Source organism: Diplodia seriata, assembly GCF_021436955.1.
Source record: "Diplodia seriata strain FDS-637 chromosome Unknown scaffold_11, whole genome shotgun sequence".
Lineage (NCBI taxonomy): Eukaryota > Fungi > Ascomycota > Dothideomycetes > Botryosphaeriales > Botryosphaeriaceae > Diplodia > Diplodia seriata.
Genome location: NW_027117318.1, coordinates 766,180 through 782,786, shown reverse-complemented (window position 1 = coordinate 782,786; position 16,607 = coordinate 766,180). Strand labels below are relative to the sequence as shown.

At 56.7% G+C, this 16,607-nt stretch overlaps 4 protein-coding genes across 4 annotated transcripts; 2 read left to right on the top strand and 2 right to left on the bottom strand.

Moving 5' to 3' along the window:
• Positions 1-5,238: 5,238 nt before the first annotated feature.
• SLS55_009959 (uncharacterized protein) lies at positions 5,239-6,668 on the bottom strand (the record flags this gene model as incomplete). The annotated part of the gene is made up of 3 exons (XM_066781353.1): positions 5,239-5,996; positions 6,065-6,173; positions 6,666-6,668. 3 exons carry the CDS (start codon positions 6,666-6,668, stop codon positions 5,239-5,241), a joined length of 870 nt encoding a protein of 289 aa, XP_066628355.1.
• Positions 6,669-7,513: 845 nt separating this feature from the next.
• On the bottom strand, positions 7,514-8,146 carry SLS55_009958 (uncharacterized protein; the record flags this gene model as incomplete). Its single annotated transcript, XM_066781352.1, has 1 exon — positions 7,514-8,146. The coding sequence occupies one exon, from the start codon at positions 8,144-8,146 to the stop codon at positions 7,514-7,516; it is 633 nt and encodes a 210-aa protein (XP_066628354.1).
• Positions 8,147-10,616: 2,470 nt separating this feature from the next.
• Positions 10,617-12,924, top strand: SLS55_009957 (uncharacterized protein; the record flags this gene model as incomplete). The annotated part of the gene is made up of 2 exons (XM_066781351.1): positions 10,617-11,664; positions 11,720-12,924. The coding sequence occupies 2 exons, from the start codon at positions 10,617-10,619 to the stop codon at positions 12,922-12,924; spliced, it is 2,253 nt and encodes a 750-aa protein (XP_066628353.1).
• A 667-nt stretch (positions 12,925-13,591) lies between these two features.
• Positions 13,592-15,232, top strand: SLS55_009956 (uncharacterized protein; the record flags this gene model as incomplete). Its single annotated transcript, XM_066781350.1, has 1 exon — positions 13,592-15,232. The coding sequence occupies one exon, from the start codon at positions 13,592-13,594 to the stop codon at positions 15,230-15,232; it is 1,641 nt and encodes a 546-aa protein (XP_066628352.1).
• Between the last annotated feature and the right edge of the window lie 1,375 nt (positions 15,233-16,607).

Sequence of the window (16,607 nt, the reverse complement as noted above, 5' to 3'; positions counted from 1 at the left end):
AGATGTGAGCCAATCAAGGGTTCCGTTCTCCAAACTTTCAATGAGTTTACATTTCCTTCCAGTATACTCACCATTGCACATACTACAATCGGGTCACACGGAAAGTCTTCATTCTCCCACGGTCGAGATTTCGAAGTCAATATGACCTTCAAACAATTTACGATGAATCAGGGTGGAAACCCTGTGTGAATTTGGTATGGATTTGAATGTACCGTCTCCGGTAAATCCAGGTGTCAGCAAATGACGTGGGTGCTTTGTCACATACATCTCGGATTTGAAGCATAAACACTAACAGTGGGGATGTAGAAGTTGAAAGAACTCTCTCTTGTACGAGGTGTACATCTGAATGTCGTAACCATACTACACAGGGGAGTTTAGCCATCTTTCCGACGAGCTATAAATATGGTTGGGCACGGTATTGCCTAAGATGGACCGTGAGCAGCTTTTCCGCTTATGTCAATCTACCATTGGCCATGAAAAACTGAACCGTGGAAAATGTTGTTGGATTATGAGAGTAGATGATTCATTGAGCTCTCAATGCATCGGCTCAGCATAGGAACAGTAGACTGTGTAGGCGTCTGATGGACCTGTTGAGGCGCATGGGGTGGGTCTGGGTCTTACTGGGATTCGGTTGGTGGCGAAAGGTCGGACCACAGCTTGCATTGCTGGGTCGAAAGCATCATCGGACGAACGCGTTGCCGAATGGCGTCGGCCTCAGGTTCATCCAAAAGAAGTCTCCTCTGCGAGGCGCGTGCACGTGTCTCGGGGATGCAGCATCTGCCGCACTGCCTTTGAGCTTCCTGACTAGCTTGCTTTCCTTCAGTAGAGCCCGATATCATGCAGTTTCACTGGGCACTATGACCCTGAGGAGCTCGGCATGTACGGAGATCATCTATATGCCGGGTGTTAATTGCGATGTACGCGACGCATGCGGAGACGCGTTTGCTGACTCGTTTTATCTGATTCCGAGCGCGAACGGCATGGGCGTGTCTCATATCAGCGAGTCGTGAGCAAATTCTCCGAGACGAGGTCTCCTGAGCGGGGCGCTTGTGCAGATCACCCGCGGACATCCGACCGTTCATGTCCGCCCGCGCCCAACAGGAGCTACAACTGCGAGATCCGCAGATTAACCCCCGGCTGTGGCACTGTGATGGGGAAACCTTATCGAAGACGTACGTCTCGTCTTTGCCAAGGGTGATGAATGATGGCACTTTGCATACCACGGCTCAAGACGAAATAGTCCAGCAAGCACAGCCCGCAAGATTCTCGCAACTACCGTCTGCTCCTTTATCGACTATGCTGTTATAGGTCTATATCATATGAATGTAGAGATGATCTGCAAAGTACGAAAGCCCGATGCCGGTCACCAGAGCGAGCTGTGCTTCATTTCCTGACTCCTCAACTCAGCCCCCCAGATTCTCTCCATCTGACATAGCAACCTGTGGAGTCATGCTCATCCTTACAAATATATTGTCTCGGCATCCCCTGTGCCTTATCAGCTGACAAATTATATGATAGTTGCGAGTCGAAGTGCTGAGCCCTGCATGACTTGTGAGAGCCGCAAAATACCGCTCGACCCTTATCACAGCTCAACAGCTGCCCAACTTAAGATCGGCATGTCAGGAGAGGCGCAGTTTCTCGGATTTGAGAGGTAGCTAAGCCACACAAACCGAAAAGGCGTCGTAGAGGTACCAACCGTTTGGAGACCGAACATCTTCCTTGAGACAGTGCATCGAGTAAGGACCAAAGATACTCCTGAGCACAACGTGAAACGTCAACTTGAAGATGCGTTTCGACTGCAAGTAGTACTGTGGAACCAAGCTCACGTGAATATCCTCTCGCCATTACCAATATTGTGCCATTACGCTGTATTTGTCCATCGTACTCATGACTGTAGTCCATCAACTCGGCCATCGTATCATTGAAAACCCCATTCAACCATTCAATATCAGAACTGCTCAAGAGACCACTAATGCTATTTGTTGCTTCGACAAGCCGAAAATGTGGAGGACAAAAAAAAAAAAAGAAAAGGAAACCCCCGCGGGCATTGCTTGGTGTATCTGTCTCTTTCCTTCGGGGGTGAGCTAAGGTCAAGAGATACATGTTGTTCGCTCAGCTTATGGATGAGAGCTCTGCTAGGGAAGATAATAATTGGGGTCGTAAGAGAAGTCCCAGCAGTCCGATTCATGAGTGCGGCTCGGTTGACCAGGTCCGATATTCGCAAATTCACTTGCCTGAGATGCTCCCACCACGGGCAGGTGATATGCTGGCTCAAAACCACTCCATGGTTGGTCATCGGAGACATAGGATGGGTGAGGCGCAGCTGTAGGCTCCTGAGCTTGCCCGTCTCGGTTTTCCGATTGATGAGGTTCCATGATGGTCAAGGTCTGATGAATGAAGTCTTCACCCTGTCTGGTTTCTTGCGGTGCACTCTCATGCGTAGTAGCATTCTCTGAAGAATTCGAACTTTCGTGGACACGGAACTCGGCGCAGACCTGGTTGAAAACCGAAAGGACTAAGCGCGGAAGCTGGCCTCTCATTTCCAAAGTGAAGTTTTGAGCCGAGTTGGTCGACACCATCTGTTCCGTTACGGGAATAACCCGTCTGTGGAAGTACGTTTCCAGCTGGTTCATGCCTTGGAATTGCGATCGGAGCTCACAGTCTACGCCGCAACGTGTCAGAAAAGTCAAGAGGTCCTCAAAGTGTAGAAGTGCGGGTGCTACTTACAAGGACTTGGTACCTGGTCTGGGTTTTCTCCAGGGAAAGCAATGGCATAGATCCTCTTCCATTTTGCTTCTGTTGACTCGCATCCTTTGCGCCCTTTCTTTTTCAACTTGTCAACTTGGTCGGCCGTCAGACCTTGCACCAGCCGAGAACTTGGAGCTTGCGCACATCGCTCAGGAGCATTTTGATGCTGCAAAAGTTCAGCTTCAACTCGAAAGACTTCCTTGCACCTAAAGCAGTGGAGTGGCCGGCGATGAGTACGGTAGAGATGTTCCCTAAATGTAAGTTAATATCAGACGAGACTGTGGAATGACGCCAATAGACTTAGTGGACCTACTTCAACCTGGAGATACTGGTAAACGGACCCAAGCAAGTCCTCCGGATTGGATTCTCAGATGGGTATCGCTTAGCGAACACACAGGCGATACCTTGTGATCGAGCTCCCGATGCAGAACTCCGAGACGACTCGGCTGGAAGGTCGTCAATGTTTTCCAAATCGGACATTTCCATGTTTTTCCTCTTCTTAGCAGCCATGGAATTGAACCGAGAGGTTGAGTATGCGCTCACAAACGCTTTCAGGTACCTGTGTTTTCCTTAATGTGATACGCCAGTCCAGAAGCGTCTGCCAGTCAGCATACGTCAGCCAAGAATCAACGCAGTTGAAGCCTAGCTGCAGAAAATATGGTCAGACTGTGTTGTTCCATATTCGAAACCTTTTGTGTAGCAGTAGTATAGTACTCACAATCTTGAAAATGATCTGGCGACAGTCCGGTTTCTCTAATGGGACTGCGGGCGTGCCGAAGTATGAGCAGGCCAAGCAAAGCAACTGGATTAGTGGATGGGAAATGGTATGAAGTGTTGCAAGCGAATTGGGCAAAGAAATAGAATCAACCGAGAGCTGCAGCTAGCTTGGTGAATTGAAGCAGACCGTTGAGTAATGACTCGGCGATAAAGAGGATAAACTGCATCAGTAATAACCATCTCTTAATGGCATGTTGAGCGGGGTACACGAGCAAAAGATGGCCAATTTATAGGAAAGGTCTCAGACTGCGAGTCTTTCGGATGAGGCTCAGAATCTCGGGTAAGATGCCCGGGGGAGCAGATACGGCGACGGGCTGATGCGTGTGATTGGCAAGGCGGGGGAGATGGAGGTTTGCGCTCACAGCTCAGGCTGTTTCAGGAAGGATTAGGAGAGAAGGAGGAATATGTCTGCTTACTTGTGCGACGCGAGAGATGGAACTGTGGAATGGTTACTGCATCTTCCGCCCCGGGCCGGCCAATTAGCGCCGCCCGCAACGCCAAGCTCTAGCACTGCCATAATGCCAGCCGGGATGTGCCTTTGCGTCGGGCGATCTGCGCAAATCTTGGCGATGTCCAAGCAAACTTGGCCACGTCCAAACAAACTTGGCGACGTCCAAAGCAGACTTGGCAACGTCCAACACTGGCGACGTCCAAAGCAGACTTGGACTGGCGACGTCCAACACTGGCGACGCCCAAAGCAGACTTGGCGACGTCCAACACTGGCGACGCCCAAAGCAGACTTGGCGACGTCCAACACTGGCGACGCCCAAAGCAGACTTGGCGACGTCCAACACACTGGCGACGTCCAAAGCACACTTGGCGACGTCCAAGCAATCTTGGCGCGGTACCGAACAACGAAAATGGCGGAGGGTTGAATTTCCGCCTCATCGGCCATCATTCGCATTCAAATGGACAACCCCGCAAGGAATGGTTATTGCGATGTTGGTATTGGCGAGACTTGACTTTTGGATGCCAGCGAAAGCGCATAGGGTAAACAGCACTACCCACAATCACGGGCCATGGTGGGCTAATTTGCAGCCGTCCTTCCAAGAGGGGTGCTCCTTCGATGGACGGTCTGTCGACAGACCAAGCTGAAATTGAAACTGCACTGTTCTTCTCACGGCGGAGTGTCGTTTGCAGCGACTGGCGATACATCATCAGATACCATACATTTGGGCCTATTGTCGCATTCTTCGGTTTGGAACAGCTTTTGAAGCCGAGCCCAGCTTCCTGAGGCCCGTTCCTGACATTAAAGCACCCGAAGCAGCTTTTCAAACATAGTCAAGTGCTATAAGATGACGGCGAAAGGGTGAGGGGAGCTGCGAGCCCTCCTACGAAGCGACACTGAGCGCGGGCAAGAGCATAGCCAGCACCGGCAACGCAAACGGCGGGGCTGAGCAAGATTCAACGTAAGCAAGGAAGCGCGTGCCGTTCTGCGATAGGACGCCACGCTGGTGAAAGCGGGGAGGATTGCATGATGCATGCTGCATGCTGCGCCTCGGCTCAGCTGGCCTTGGTTGACCGGTGCAGGTCGCACTGCAACACCATCAGCGCCGTGCTTATCACGCAAAACTCATTCAAAGCAAGGAGAAGCATTGGTACTGATGTGACTATGTACATACAGAAAAACCGAGATATTTACATACAACACGATTGTCATATATACAGAGAGAGATCTATGCGTCAACACAGCCCACGCCAGTCTCCCGACATTCACCCCCTCCCCGAAGAAGAACCACCTTGTTCCTGGCTCCTTCTGGGAAACGACGCATGATACATCGAAGTGAGATCATCAAAATCGCCGTTGAAGTCGATACTATCGATGTTGGTCCAGTCCGGCGACCGGCCCACGGGAGTGTGCGTCGCGGAACCATCGCGCTCGACGGCCAAAAAGCTCATCTCAGGGTGCGTTGAGCCGTGAGTAGGCAACAAGGATGCAAGGCTTCCTGGCTGCTGTGTCTGGGAGAGTCCGGGAACATCAAAGGCCGGAGGCGTCAGGCCGCCGTCCTGGGTCGCCGTCGGCCACGGATCGGATTGGAAGTTGTGGACGTCGTCGGTGTGGCGACCCGGCATCACCAGGGAGGGATCGATGACGCCATGCCCTGGAGCAGCAGCAGCAGTAGCAGAGTTGGGCATGGCAAAGCTGGTTGTGGCAGTGCTCGGCCCGGCTGATGCTGATGGTGCGGCTGCTGCGGCCACTGACGCGCCAGCCTCGTGTTGACGCGGCGGCGGCGGCGGCGGTGGCGTGTCCGCTTGGCCAGCAGTGTCGTGGGCGCGGAAGAGGGCGTAGGACTGCTCCAGGCAATTGTGGACGATGGCTTCGATCTGCCCTTGGAAGAGGCCTGAGATGAAGAGTTGGTCGACGAAGGTGTAGAAGCTCTGAGTGACCCGGCTGGGCAGATCTTCGTGCATGAAAGTCTGGAAGCGGTCGTAGAAGTCCAGACCCTGCAGCTCGTCGCGGTTCACCCACCCTGGAAATATTGGTCAGAAATGCTCAAGTGAGGGTCGGGATGCGTAAGGAGCGAGAGCGAAAGCTTACATGGCGGTGGGATCTCGTGCTCGGGATCTGAAGGGAAAAGAATGCCCCAGATGGCCCTCCATTTGTCCTCGAGAGGCTGGCTCCGCCTGCGTCCCTTGAGCTCCTCGGCCTGCGCAGCGTTATAGCCGTCAATAAGCGGCGGCTCTTGGATTTGCACACATATTTGGTCGACACGGAGATGGGCATCTACTTCCTTTTGCTTTTTGAACACAAGGTAGCAACGTGGACACCGGATGGAACAGTTATGAACTCGGTCCAAATGCTCTCTACAAATATGGTTAGCTGTGAAGGACAATATCAGCGGTAGTAAGAACTTACTTCATCTTTGTAACGTCTTTGAATCCGTTCTGAAAACACGAGGGGTTCTTTGGAGGGCTTCGCGGGTTACGTTTGAAGTACGGACATGCGATCCTTCGCCCCCTGTGGTCGGGATGGGGACTCGGAGATCTGCATTGTTTTGGACCTCCTCGCTGTTCACCCTCGTCATCGCTCTCATTCCCGTCATTATCAGGTGAGCCAGCGCCTCTGATCTTCCGCTTCCGAGTGAAGTAGGCACCGGTACGCCCTTCGTCATGACTGGCCGGGGCGCGAGATCGCTTACCATGGGCTCGGTTGTCAGACGAACCCTGGTCGGCAGAGGTAGGACTCTCTTCGAGCCCTGCTGCCCGGGAACAACAACCATCGTAGTCTTGCAATGCCTCTTGCTTAGGCATCAACTTCTGTATGGAAGGCAAGGAAGTCAATGGATCAGGGGACCCAGTTTTCACAGTGCCTGCGCAACCGAACAATGATGCCGTTGGCGGAGGAAGCCCGAGGCTCCTGTCATTGGCGATGTAAACCATAAGTCGCTGGAAAAGATATTTCTTCGCCGGGCGCAAAAATTCCTCCAAGCAGTCCCGCTGGAGAAGCTCCTGGGAATCGTGCGAATCATCTGAGAGGGACGCATTGTCATCATGCTCAGACGAACTGTCATCAGGGTCTCCGTTGTCACTGGGCGGGGTTGGTTGGTGGTCATTGGAAGGTGCAGAAGAGTCCGGTTCAGAAGGCTCTTGGATGGTGTCGCTGTTGTCGGCATCCTCGTTGTTGGGCTCGTGTGAAGATGCCTGAGCATCTCCATGGACCCCTTGTGAAGAGCTCTCACGGGACATTGCAACGACGGAGCTGGGAGCTGAATGAGGGATGGGGCAAGGCATGTTTGAAACAAGCTGATGGTTAATGGGAAAATAAGTCGTATCAGAACGAGCGACAGGAGGCGGAGGCATGGATGTGAGTGGAGCATATGAGAGAGCTCCCGGACTGCACAGAGGTGACTCCGTAATAAGAGCATCAGAAGGAGTGATGCCTGTATCAGAGAGCTGAGAGCACCGGTACCGACTGCGGCTCATCCATACGCGTTAACGGCACAGCTCAGCTCGCTTAGGGGCCCCATGACAAAACGAAGGAAGTGGCTTACAGTTGTTGCATAACGGGCACCGGTGGATCTATTTCTAGATCTGGCGTCGTAATTCCTGTTGAGGCTGAGGCGCCGGTGCTCTCCGAAATGCTAGTCATCGCGCGCCCAGATTCCTCCGGCGTGGACACGATTGGCCCCGCGTACTGCTCATGGGTGCTGGAGACGTGAAAGTCTTCAGGATCGGTCGCGTCGCAGGTGTGCAGGCGATTGGCCTGGTACTGTTGGTGGAATGGCTGAACGCGGAGATCGGCTGTGCGCTGCATGAAAGATGTACTTAATGAACTTCCGCTGCTGCTTCCATGCGTGCCGGCTGTGGAACTGCTTCCGTTGCTTCCGTGACTGGTTGCAGAGAACTCGGAGCAAATCGAGTCGTGCCTGATGGTGTCGGTTGCAGATGCTCCCCGGAAGCCTTGGGGGCCCTGGAAGCGATGGGCAGGGGAGGGACTCCCGGTTCGAGTGCGAGAGAGGTTCTGCCGGCGATACTCGGTACGACCAATAAGGTCGAAAGCATCCTCGCCGGGTTTGATACCAGCGGCATCGGACTGGAGGAAGCGGTTGACGATCTTGAATCTCTTGATGGCCTGCTGGCCTCTGGTGAGCCTTTCCGGCTTCGGATCCGGAGCTGACATGTCGGACAAGGCGTGCGGCATGCAACCGATTTCCACTCAAGTGAAGGGTAAAATGGAAGGAACGCGTGGTCCGTGGCGATTATCCGTGTTTCAACAAGGCTGAAGCCTGTTGGGGAGTCAGGAATCGCGGCATGGCCGGGAGGCGCAGATTAAGTAGCGCATTGGCGGCTGGAGAAGAAGGGGGGGATTGCGTTCGACAACGCTTCTCGCGCCAGGCTGGACAGGCGTCAGATGGGTGCGCGCTACGCCAGTAGGGAGCGACAGGAAGTGGCGGTGCCAGGCTGGCTGAGGCAGACGGGGGAGGCTTTGCACAGAGGCCGCAAGCTACCCGCATTTGATCACCGCGCCGTCGAATCAGAGGGCCAGAACGACGCCCCCAGCTGGCCTCAGGCCTGGAACGTAGCCTCGGGAGCGCAGGCAGCCAAAGCAGGCGAGCAGGCGATAAGAGCAATACGAGCATGACGACAGCGTGGGCCAGGAGTCGCTGCTGGCCGGTCGGGCGGTCGGCCTGGCGGGCTGGTTCCTGTGGGTTTTGAGATCTGCCTTGGCCGGCAGATGGGCCAGATTGGCGACGTGCGCCTCTGCGCATCACACGCCGTCACACGCATGTGCGTTGTAGCCGTGCCTCGCGCCGAAAACCCACAGCTGCGCCACATGCGCTCCCGCGCACGCGAGTATTAGGGCGAAATGAGTAACTGGGTGTTCGTGAGTTGAAACCTTAGTGTTCAAAAGGGAGCAAAATCAACCCTCTCCGCCGGCTGCCTGCGCAACTGAGCACTAAGGTGCCACTTATCCCGCCCGGCAGCCCACATGCCCAGACCTTCGTGGCTCGTGCGGGAGCTCGCCCTTTTGCAGATGGATGAACACCCAGGTGCCTGGCTCCCGAATCCCGCAGCTCTCAGTGGTTTGCCGCCGCGCACTGGGCCCAAAACCCACATTGCGCGACTGAGCATCAGGGTGAAAGGGCGATTAGGCAGAGCCCGCTAAACATCCAAGGCGTTTCGCCCTCGTCCTCCGAGCGCAGTTGCGACCTACCGACCATGGAAGTATATATTCCCTTTGAATCTCTTCACCATGCCTGCTATCACCATCACCTCACTTGACCTTGTTGTCTCTCCACGGCGAAGTTGACAGCAAAGAAACTCATACCAACCGTCATGTCTTCCTACCAAACCTCCATCCCGGCCGGCAACACTCTTCCCAGCGACAACGCCTACTATTGCTGCAAATGCTTGTACGGGCCCATGGTGTTCGACTGGCACCCTGCTTGCATCGAGTGCGGCGCGCCAGCCTGCAGTGGCTGCTCGACTGTCAGCCTCAGCCAAAACAATCCCGGCCATCTTCCTGAGTCGGCGCCCCAAGACCAGACCGACCCACGAGACCCCTACGGCGCTTCAATCCTCGGGTATGCTCCCAGTCCGATGCGTTGGCGTCGCACATAGCTAACGCAAGCTAGCCTGAACAGCACTCCATCGCCAATGATGGACCGCTTTCTCCAAGAAGAGCCGAACGCTACCGAGCGCTTGTTGTCCGGGGCTGTGTCGCGCAGCTTGACAGGCTTCCAAGAGGAGGTGGAGGGGATCGTAAGGCAGATGCAATACAGCGGAGACGAGGCCAGGCCGAGGATGTGATGGTCTCATGAAGCATGGCACGACTAAGATACCACGGGAAGACTGGATGATTTACGGCGCAGGGTGTTCAAAACATGATGTATGATAGCAGGAGGTCCACGATTGTACTGTACAAATAAGGGCTGTTTCAATGGACACTTAGCCGATCGAGTTTGTGCTTGTTTGCTGCCAGCGAAAGACACGGGCATGAGGTGTCGTCCCGGCGGGAGAGGTCAAAGCGGTGGTCCCGGGCTAACATCGAAGCTAAAGAAGCTCTGGACCCTAGAGTGCGCCGGTCGGCCTCATAAGGCTGCAAGTCACCGTCGAGACGTTGAGACGCGGACAGGTGCGCGCGGGCATGTCGTCGTGTGCGCTGAGCCGCCCGACGACTGGCAAACACTGAGACCATGCTCATGCGCTGTCGAAATGAACTTGTAGACGTGGAGCGGCGATGGCCGAGAGCAGTGAAAAAGTGTGAAGGTTGTGGAGCGGAGATGGAGCGGGGAAGATGTTAGCGTGGCCGCAACCGATGGCGGCTCATCTCCGGGTAAGCGCTGTGGCTGCCATCTAGACCAACCCAACCCTGTCTCCAGCCAACTTCTTGCGTGTTACATCAGCCATTCGTCGCCCATGGCGATGACGCACGCTGTCGCTTCGCCCTTTCCATCCCAGCGCCGCGACTCGAGCCAGCGTGCGCCATCAGACGTCATGCACGCCGCTGTCTTGGGCTGCATGCCAGCTTCTGGCCACCGCGCTCCTTCTTTTCCATATCCCTTTTGCATAGAGCTGTATTGCTCTTTTTGGTTTTTCGTCCATCTATTTTTTCTCTAGTTGGTGCAGTCATGCTCGCACACTCAGGAATGACTGGTGAGAGGCAGAGTGTGCCTGCGCGTCATGGCATCGCCACTTTTGTGCCCAAGGGCCACTCCATCAAAGTCATAAACACCTACGGCAGTCAGGTCATCAGCACCTGGGTCTTCGCCCTCCACAAGCCCCCGAACGCAGAGTCTGAAGCCGAGGAGAGAGCCGAGGAGGAAGCCTTTAACCAAGCCCAGCGGGAGGCCGAGAGAGAGGCCATCGCCCAGCAGCAGCAGCAACAGCAGCAGTCCGCCACTGCCGATACACAACCTAGCGATATCACATCCGAGGTGATCGCTGAAAATCAAGAAGAGCCCATCGCAAATCAAGAGACGCCCCCCAAGGATGAGCCCCAAGCGGGACAAGCCATGGCCAACGCTGAGGCTTCGACTGGGCCGGCAAAATCTACCGTCCAGACTGTAGACGGCAAAAAAGTGCGCTCCTGGACATCCTACGTCCCTTCCGTTCCCTCTGTATCTGCGTTGAGATATCGAAACAAAGCGCCTGCTGCACAAGCGAACAAGGATGCTGTCAAATCCAGCGAGGGGCAAGTGGAAGAAAGCTCCAAGGAAAGTGCTGAGACCAACCCGGATGAAAAGAAGGAAGAAGGCACAGAAAGCAGAGATCCGGACAAGGCTGAAGCAACGGCTGCTGAAAGCGCAGACTCTACTGCCCATGCGGACGATGAAGGACTCAAGGTTGCAGGAACAGTTACCCCATCGGAGACGACGGAGGACGACTATGCGGACGCAAAGTCAGTTCAGTCCTCACGGAGCTGGGGTTCCTACCTTCCCTCGATCCGCCCGAGGGCAAGAGCTGCCTCCGGGAAGGACTCGAAATCCGGCGCCGACGACAAATTAGACAAAGCGAACCAGAGGACTTGGCTGTCGTATCTGCCCTCTGGCACCTCCTTCACTTCCTACCTCCCCAGCAACAGCAAAGACGCCCTCTCCGCCTTCGCCTCCTCCCACCACCGCGACCCCACCAAGTCCTACGCCGAGCAGCTCTACGAGTTCTCCAAGACCCCCGTTGGAGCCGCCAGCCTCTCAGGTAAGTCGTAGCTCGTCTATCATAAACCCCACGCGCTGACCCCACCCTCTTCCAGCCGCCACCGGCTCCGGCACCGCCAGCTCCCTCTACGCCGCCTACAGCGCCTACACCAAGCTGCAAGCCTCTCAGCGCATCACGGGGCCGATGGAGTACCTCTCGCTCCCACACACCATCGACGCGCTGCAAAAGCTCTCCCCCGAGCCCGGCGACACGCTGCTCTCGAACCTGCACGAGCCGCTCCTAACCCTCCTCGACGACACGTCTCCTCCAGCAACAACGAATACCACTGCCGAGTCTGCCGCCGCCATCCCCCTTCGCCACGGCACCTTCCTTCCCGCCTGCGACCCGACGACGTACCGCAAGCTCGCCGGGCCCGACGGCAACGGCGAGGAGCACGGCTCGTGCGCCGAGAACCTGGTGCTCGCGCTGCAGGAGTTCAACAAGTCGACGGGGCTGAAGGGCGCGCGCACGGTGGGCGCGGACGTGACGATCAACAGCGCGCCGGTGCCGCTGAGCTTGTTCATGAACACGAGCGTGCAACAGCGCGGCAGCGGGAACGTCGTCGTCGAGGAGCCGAGGAGGTTCGACGGCGGCAGGTGGGGCAAGGGCGGCGAGAAGGGCGGGTGGGTCAAGTTCAGGGCGGAGAGGGACGTCGTGGTCGTGATGAGCGCGTGTCCGATGGACGAGGGGCCGATGAATGGCGGCAGGTGCATGGCCGCGAACTTTGTGGTCGAGGAGCCGGTCGGTGAGGGCAAGGAAGAGGGGGAGGCGGCGAAGGTGGAGCAGAAGGGACCCGCGAAGGCGAAGGTGCAGACGTCGAGCGAGAAGATCAATGCGAAGAAGGTGGAGGCTAAGAAGGGACTGGCGAAGGAAGAGGCTAAGAAAATCCCGGCAAAGGAAGAGCCTAAGAAGGTGCCGGCGAAGAAGCCTGCTCCTGCTGCGACGCCGCCGCCGCCGCCGGAGGTGAAGGGGAAGAGGAGGGATAGCGCTCTGGGTGTCACTGAGGGCGCGCAGCCGAGGAAGAAACCTCCAGTCATACAGAGGGCGAAAAGCGCGGTCGAGGGAAGGGTGAAGAGTCCGGTTCCGGATAGGGTCAAGAGTCCGATCGGGGATCGAGCGAAGAGCCCGGTCTCTGGTGTGCAGTCACCGCGCACTGGGGCCTCGACCCCGTCCTCGGACACGATACGGAACACGCCAAAGCCTGGGAAGAAGAAGCCGAAGAAGTTGGAGCGACGCAGCTCGTCGATGGCTCCCGCTTGATTGGATGTGGAGATGGTGTTGGAGTTGACGACGACGGGACGTTGGGACCAGATTGCTTGTATCACATGACGGTCGGCATGCTTGTCTTTGAGCATTGAGTTTACTTGTTTCTGTTTCTCTCATGACTAATTTTCTTGTTCCTGGCACTCCGGATAATATTGCCAGCAGGGAGGAGAATACCCGTGTCCGTGTCGTCCCTGATTGGTGGACACTGGTCTTGGCGTCGTCATCCTGCATTGTTCCCTGGGCGTCCATCAGCCTCCCGCATGTGTCCAGCACGCATCGGGAGTGGTTGAATGGGCTGTATGTCTTTACTTCTCCCTTTCAGCTCTCTTACCTAATGTTAAGCGTGTCAATCGTACCCTTGAATCCAAGCCTGTGGCGCGTCAATGGCGCAATGGACCACGACGATACGGTTCGGCACGCATTCGCCCGGTTCTTTCTCCGCCTTCTCGGTTGGTACTCGTATTGGACTACCCCGCAACCTCCGCAGATCATCGCCTCGTCCGACCTCATCCCACAACCCACCGGAGAAAATACTTAAGGGGCAAAACTTGGTTTCTTCGGCTCTCAGCCATGTTAACATGAGGTTATATAGAGACCGCGAGCCCGCCCCGAGGCCATTGGGTCTTTTCCAGCTCAGAACCACCTCCAACCCGCCTCCAATATGGTTCCGAACGCCGGCATCGTGCCACTTGCCGCCCGGGCCTTGAGCCTGGCGACAACGAACAAAGTCAGCAACGTGTCCGTGCCCTCGGACCTCTCGACCAGGGTGCTGCTGCCGGATGCGTACGGCTACTCGATGGAGCCGGTGTGGGTGGAAGACTACCTCAAGTCGGACCTGGCGACGAACCTGATGGCCGCCATCGCCGACGTGACGGGCAAGCCGGCGCCGTTCCGCATCGGCGGCAACACGGCGGACCAGACGTACCTGCACCCGGACCTCAACGTCACCTCCATCTCGATCCCGACGCCGGCGACGGCGCAGTACTTCAACATCAGCCCGGCCTGGTACGACACGTGGGCCGACTACTTCCCCGCGGGCACCGACCTGATCTACACGCTGAACCTGCACGTCAACGCGTCGGCGTGGGCCAACGCCCTCGCCGAGGCCGAGGCGGTGCACGCGGCCCTCGGCGACAAGCTGACGCTGTTCGAGCTGGGCAACGAGATCGACCACTTCATCAGCAAGGGCTGGCGGGCCGAGGGCTGGGACGTGGCGCAGTACAGCGAGCAGTGGCGCAACATCACCGACCAGATCCTCGCGACCGACTGGTACCAGGCGGACCCGACGCCGCCCAAGTTCCAGGCGGCCGTCTTCGCCGACCCGCCGTGGGTGCCAGACCAGCAGGACGAGCTCGACGACTTCGACATCGTCAACCTGACGGCCGGCGGCCTGGTCGACCCGGACCTGATCAGCTCGTACGCGGTGCACCTCTACCCGCAGAGCACGTGCGACACGGAGCGCTGGTACCGCATGCGCCTCGACCTGCTGTCCAACCACACCACGCTCTGGCTGAACGTGTCGCAGTACGCGCCGCAAGTCGCCGCCGCCGACGCCGCGGGCGCGCCGCTCGTGCTCGGCGAGACCAACTCGATCTCCTGCTCGGGCCGCAGCGGCATCAGCGACACGTTCGGCGCCGCGCTGTGGGGCGTCGACTACGTGCTGCTCGCCGCCAGCATCGGCATCGAGAAGACGTACTTCCACCTCGGCGCCCAGAGCGAGTATTCCGGCTTCGTCCCCGTGCCGTACGCGTACAAGAACGAGAGCCTGCGCGCCGGCATCCGCCCCGGCTTCTACGCGCACTACTTCCTCGCCCACGTGCTGGCGCGGCCGGAGGGGGGGAATCTCAGCATCGCCGCGCTGCCCGGGGCGAACAGCTCGGATTTCAGCGGGTATGCCGTGTATGGCGACGGCGGCGGCGGCGACGAAGGGACGACTGCGTTGCAGAAACTCGTCTTCCTCGACATGGGCGTGTGGAACGGCACGCAGGGTCTCAGCAACCCCAGCACGCTGTCCGCCACGGACGGCACGCAGTTCAGCAACGGCACGCGGCCGACCCGCCTCCTTGGCGCGCAGACCGAGTGGGACGAGGGCGTCGAGGTAAGCGTCGTCAGGCTGAGCGCCCCCGGGACGAATGCCAAGAGTGAGGTGACGGTCGGCGGCGCCGCGTTCGATGCGGGCACGGGCGCCAAGGTTGGAGACGTGCGGGCGGAGACGGTGACGGTGGGCGAGGGCGGCGTGGTGAGCCTTGAGTTGGTCCAGGCGGAGGCGGTGCTGTTGGAGCTGCAGGCCGTCAATGGTTGAGTTAGACTGGACGTGGGTGTGTTCATGTGGTTTTAATGTGGGTCTGCTGTAGGTAAATGTGTAAATGGAATGTGTAGCCTGACAACCAATCATTGGGGGAACGGTGGAAGGGGCGGTGTCGTTGAGGGCTTCAGCCTTGTCCAACGATGACGCCGGTGAGCCGACGCAGCGCAGAGCCGCATCACTAGCCGGCTGTTGCCTACATACATATCCGATGACCCGCTGACTCTCGCTTCCTTCCTTCTTGAACTCTTCCACCTAGGCTTCTTTTTTCTGACGTCATGCTCAGCCTTCCCTCGTGACCGGGCTGTTGTTCAGCCTTGTTGGCCCAAACGCTTGTGCGAACCATGTTGGGGTAACCCACAACCTCGTCGCTGGAAAACCGTTCGGCCCTTGCCTCCCATGCTCTTGGTGTGAAAGTGGCGCAGTACACTCAGGGGCAAAGTCGACAGCCTCTGTTCCGAGCTGACAAAGCAAAGGTTATGTGGGAGGTAAGCGAAAGAAGTAGGTATCAATCTGTATTGTTCCAAACCAACGAATCTACATGAACACAAACAAAGAAGTGAAAAGCGAAGGCAAGTATCCAACCCCCCAAATTCTACAGAAAAAGTAGCCCGGTTCGCACCAGCTTCCTTGCAATTCTACTCCCCCCTTGCGCCTCGTCTATCAAGGTATCATGAACGCTACGGCCATAGAGACTTTGACCTCCCAGTTGAATGGGAAACTTCGATCGGAAGAGCAGTTTTTGCTCCTGTCGGTATTATCCGTGGGAGCGTGGCTAAGAACTGTCAGTTTGGTATTGTGGCGGGACTTGGGGGTCGCTCACCGTTACTGGACGTTCGTAATACTCGTCCCATCAGTTTCCGCCCGGGAGACTGCGCCAAGCCCCTCGGAAAAAAGCTGGCGCTGGCCGTCTTCGGCGGAGAGGTTTCCGGTACTGTGATGGTCAGCTTTTATCCCACATATCTACTTGACCGTGTGCTTACGGATTCCCAGTGTCATAGGGACCCTCGTGGAGCTCAGGCTCCTTGTGGCCGCAGGAGTCATGATCGTCTGGGACGTTTTCGACACCATCGTACTCCCATCCGCAGTTCATGCATGGTTTGGCGCCGCAGCTGATGCATTGAACGTAAAGATCCTCGTGCATCGGGCCAAATCCACATTGGCAGCAATAAAAGGATTTGCCGTGAGAAACAGGGTGGAAGAAAAGCTCATTCCCGATGGAAGTGAATGCATCCATGGTGAAATATGCTGTGGCGAACGGAGAGGATGTGGAGTCAAAGGTAAAGCGATGGAGCTACTGGGTTCAAACCGCTGGAATGGATGCTGCGGTGGAATCGATGGTCGAGTTCGTCTTCGCTGGTCTTATATTCCC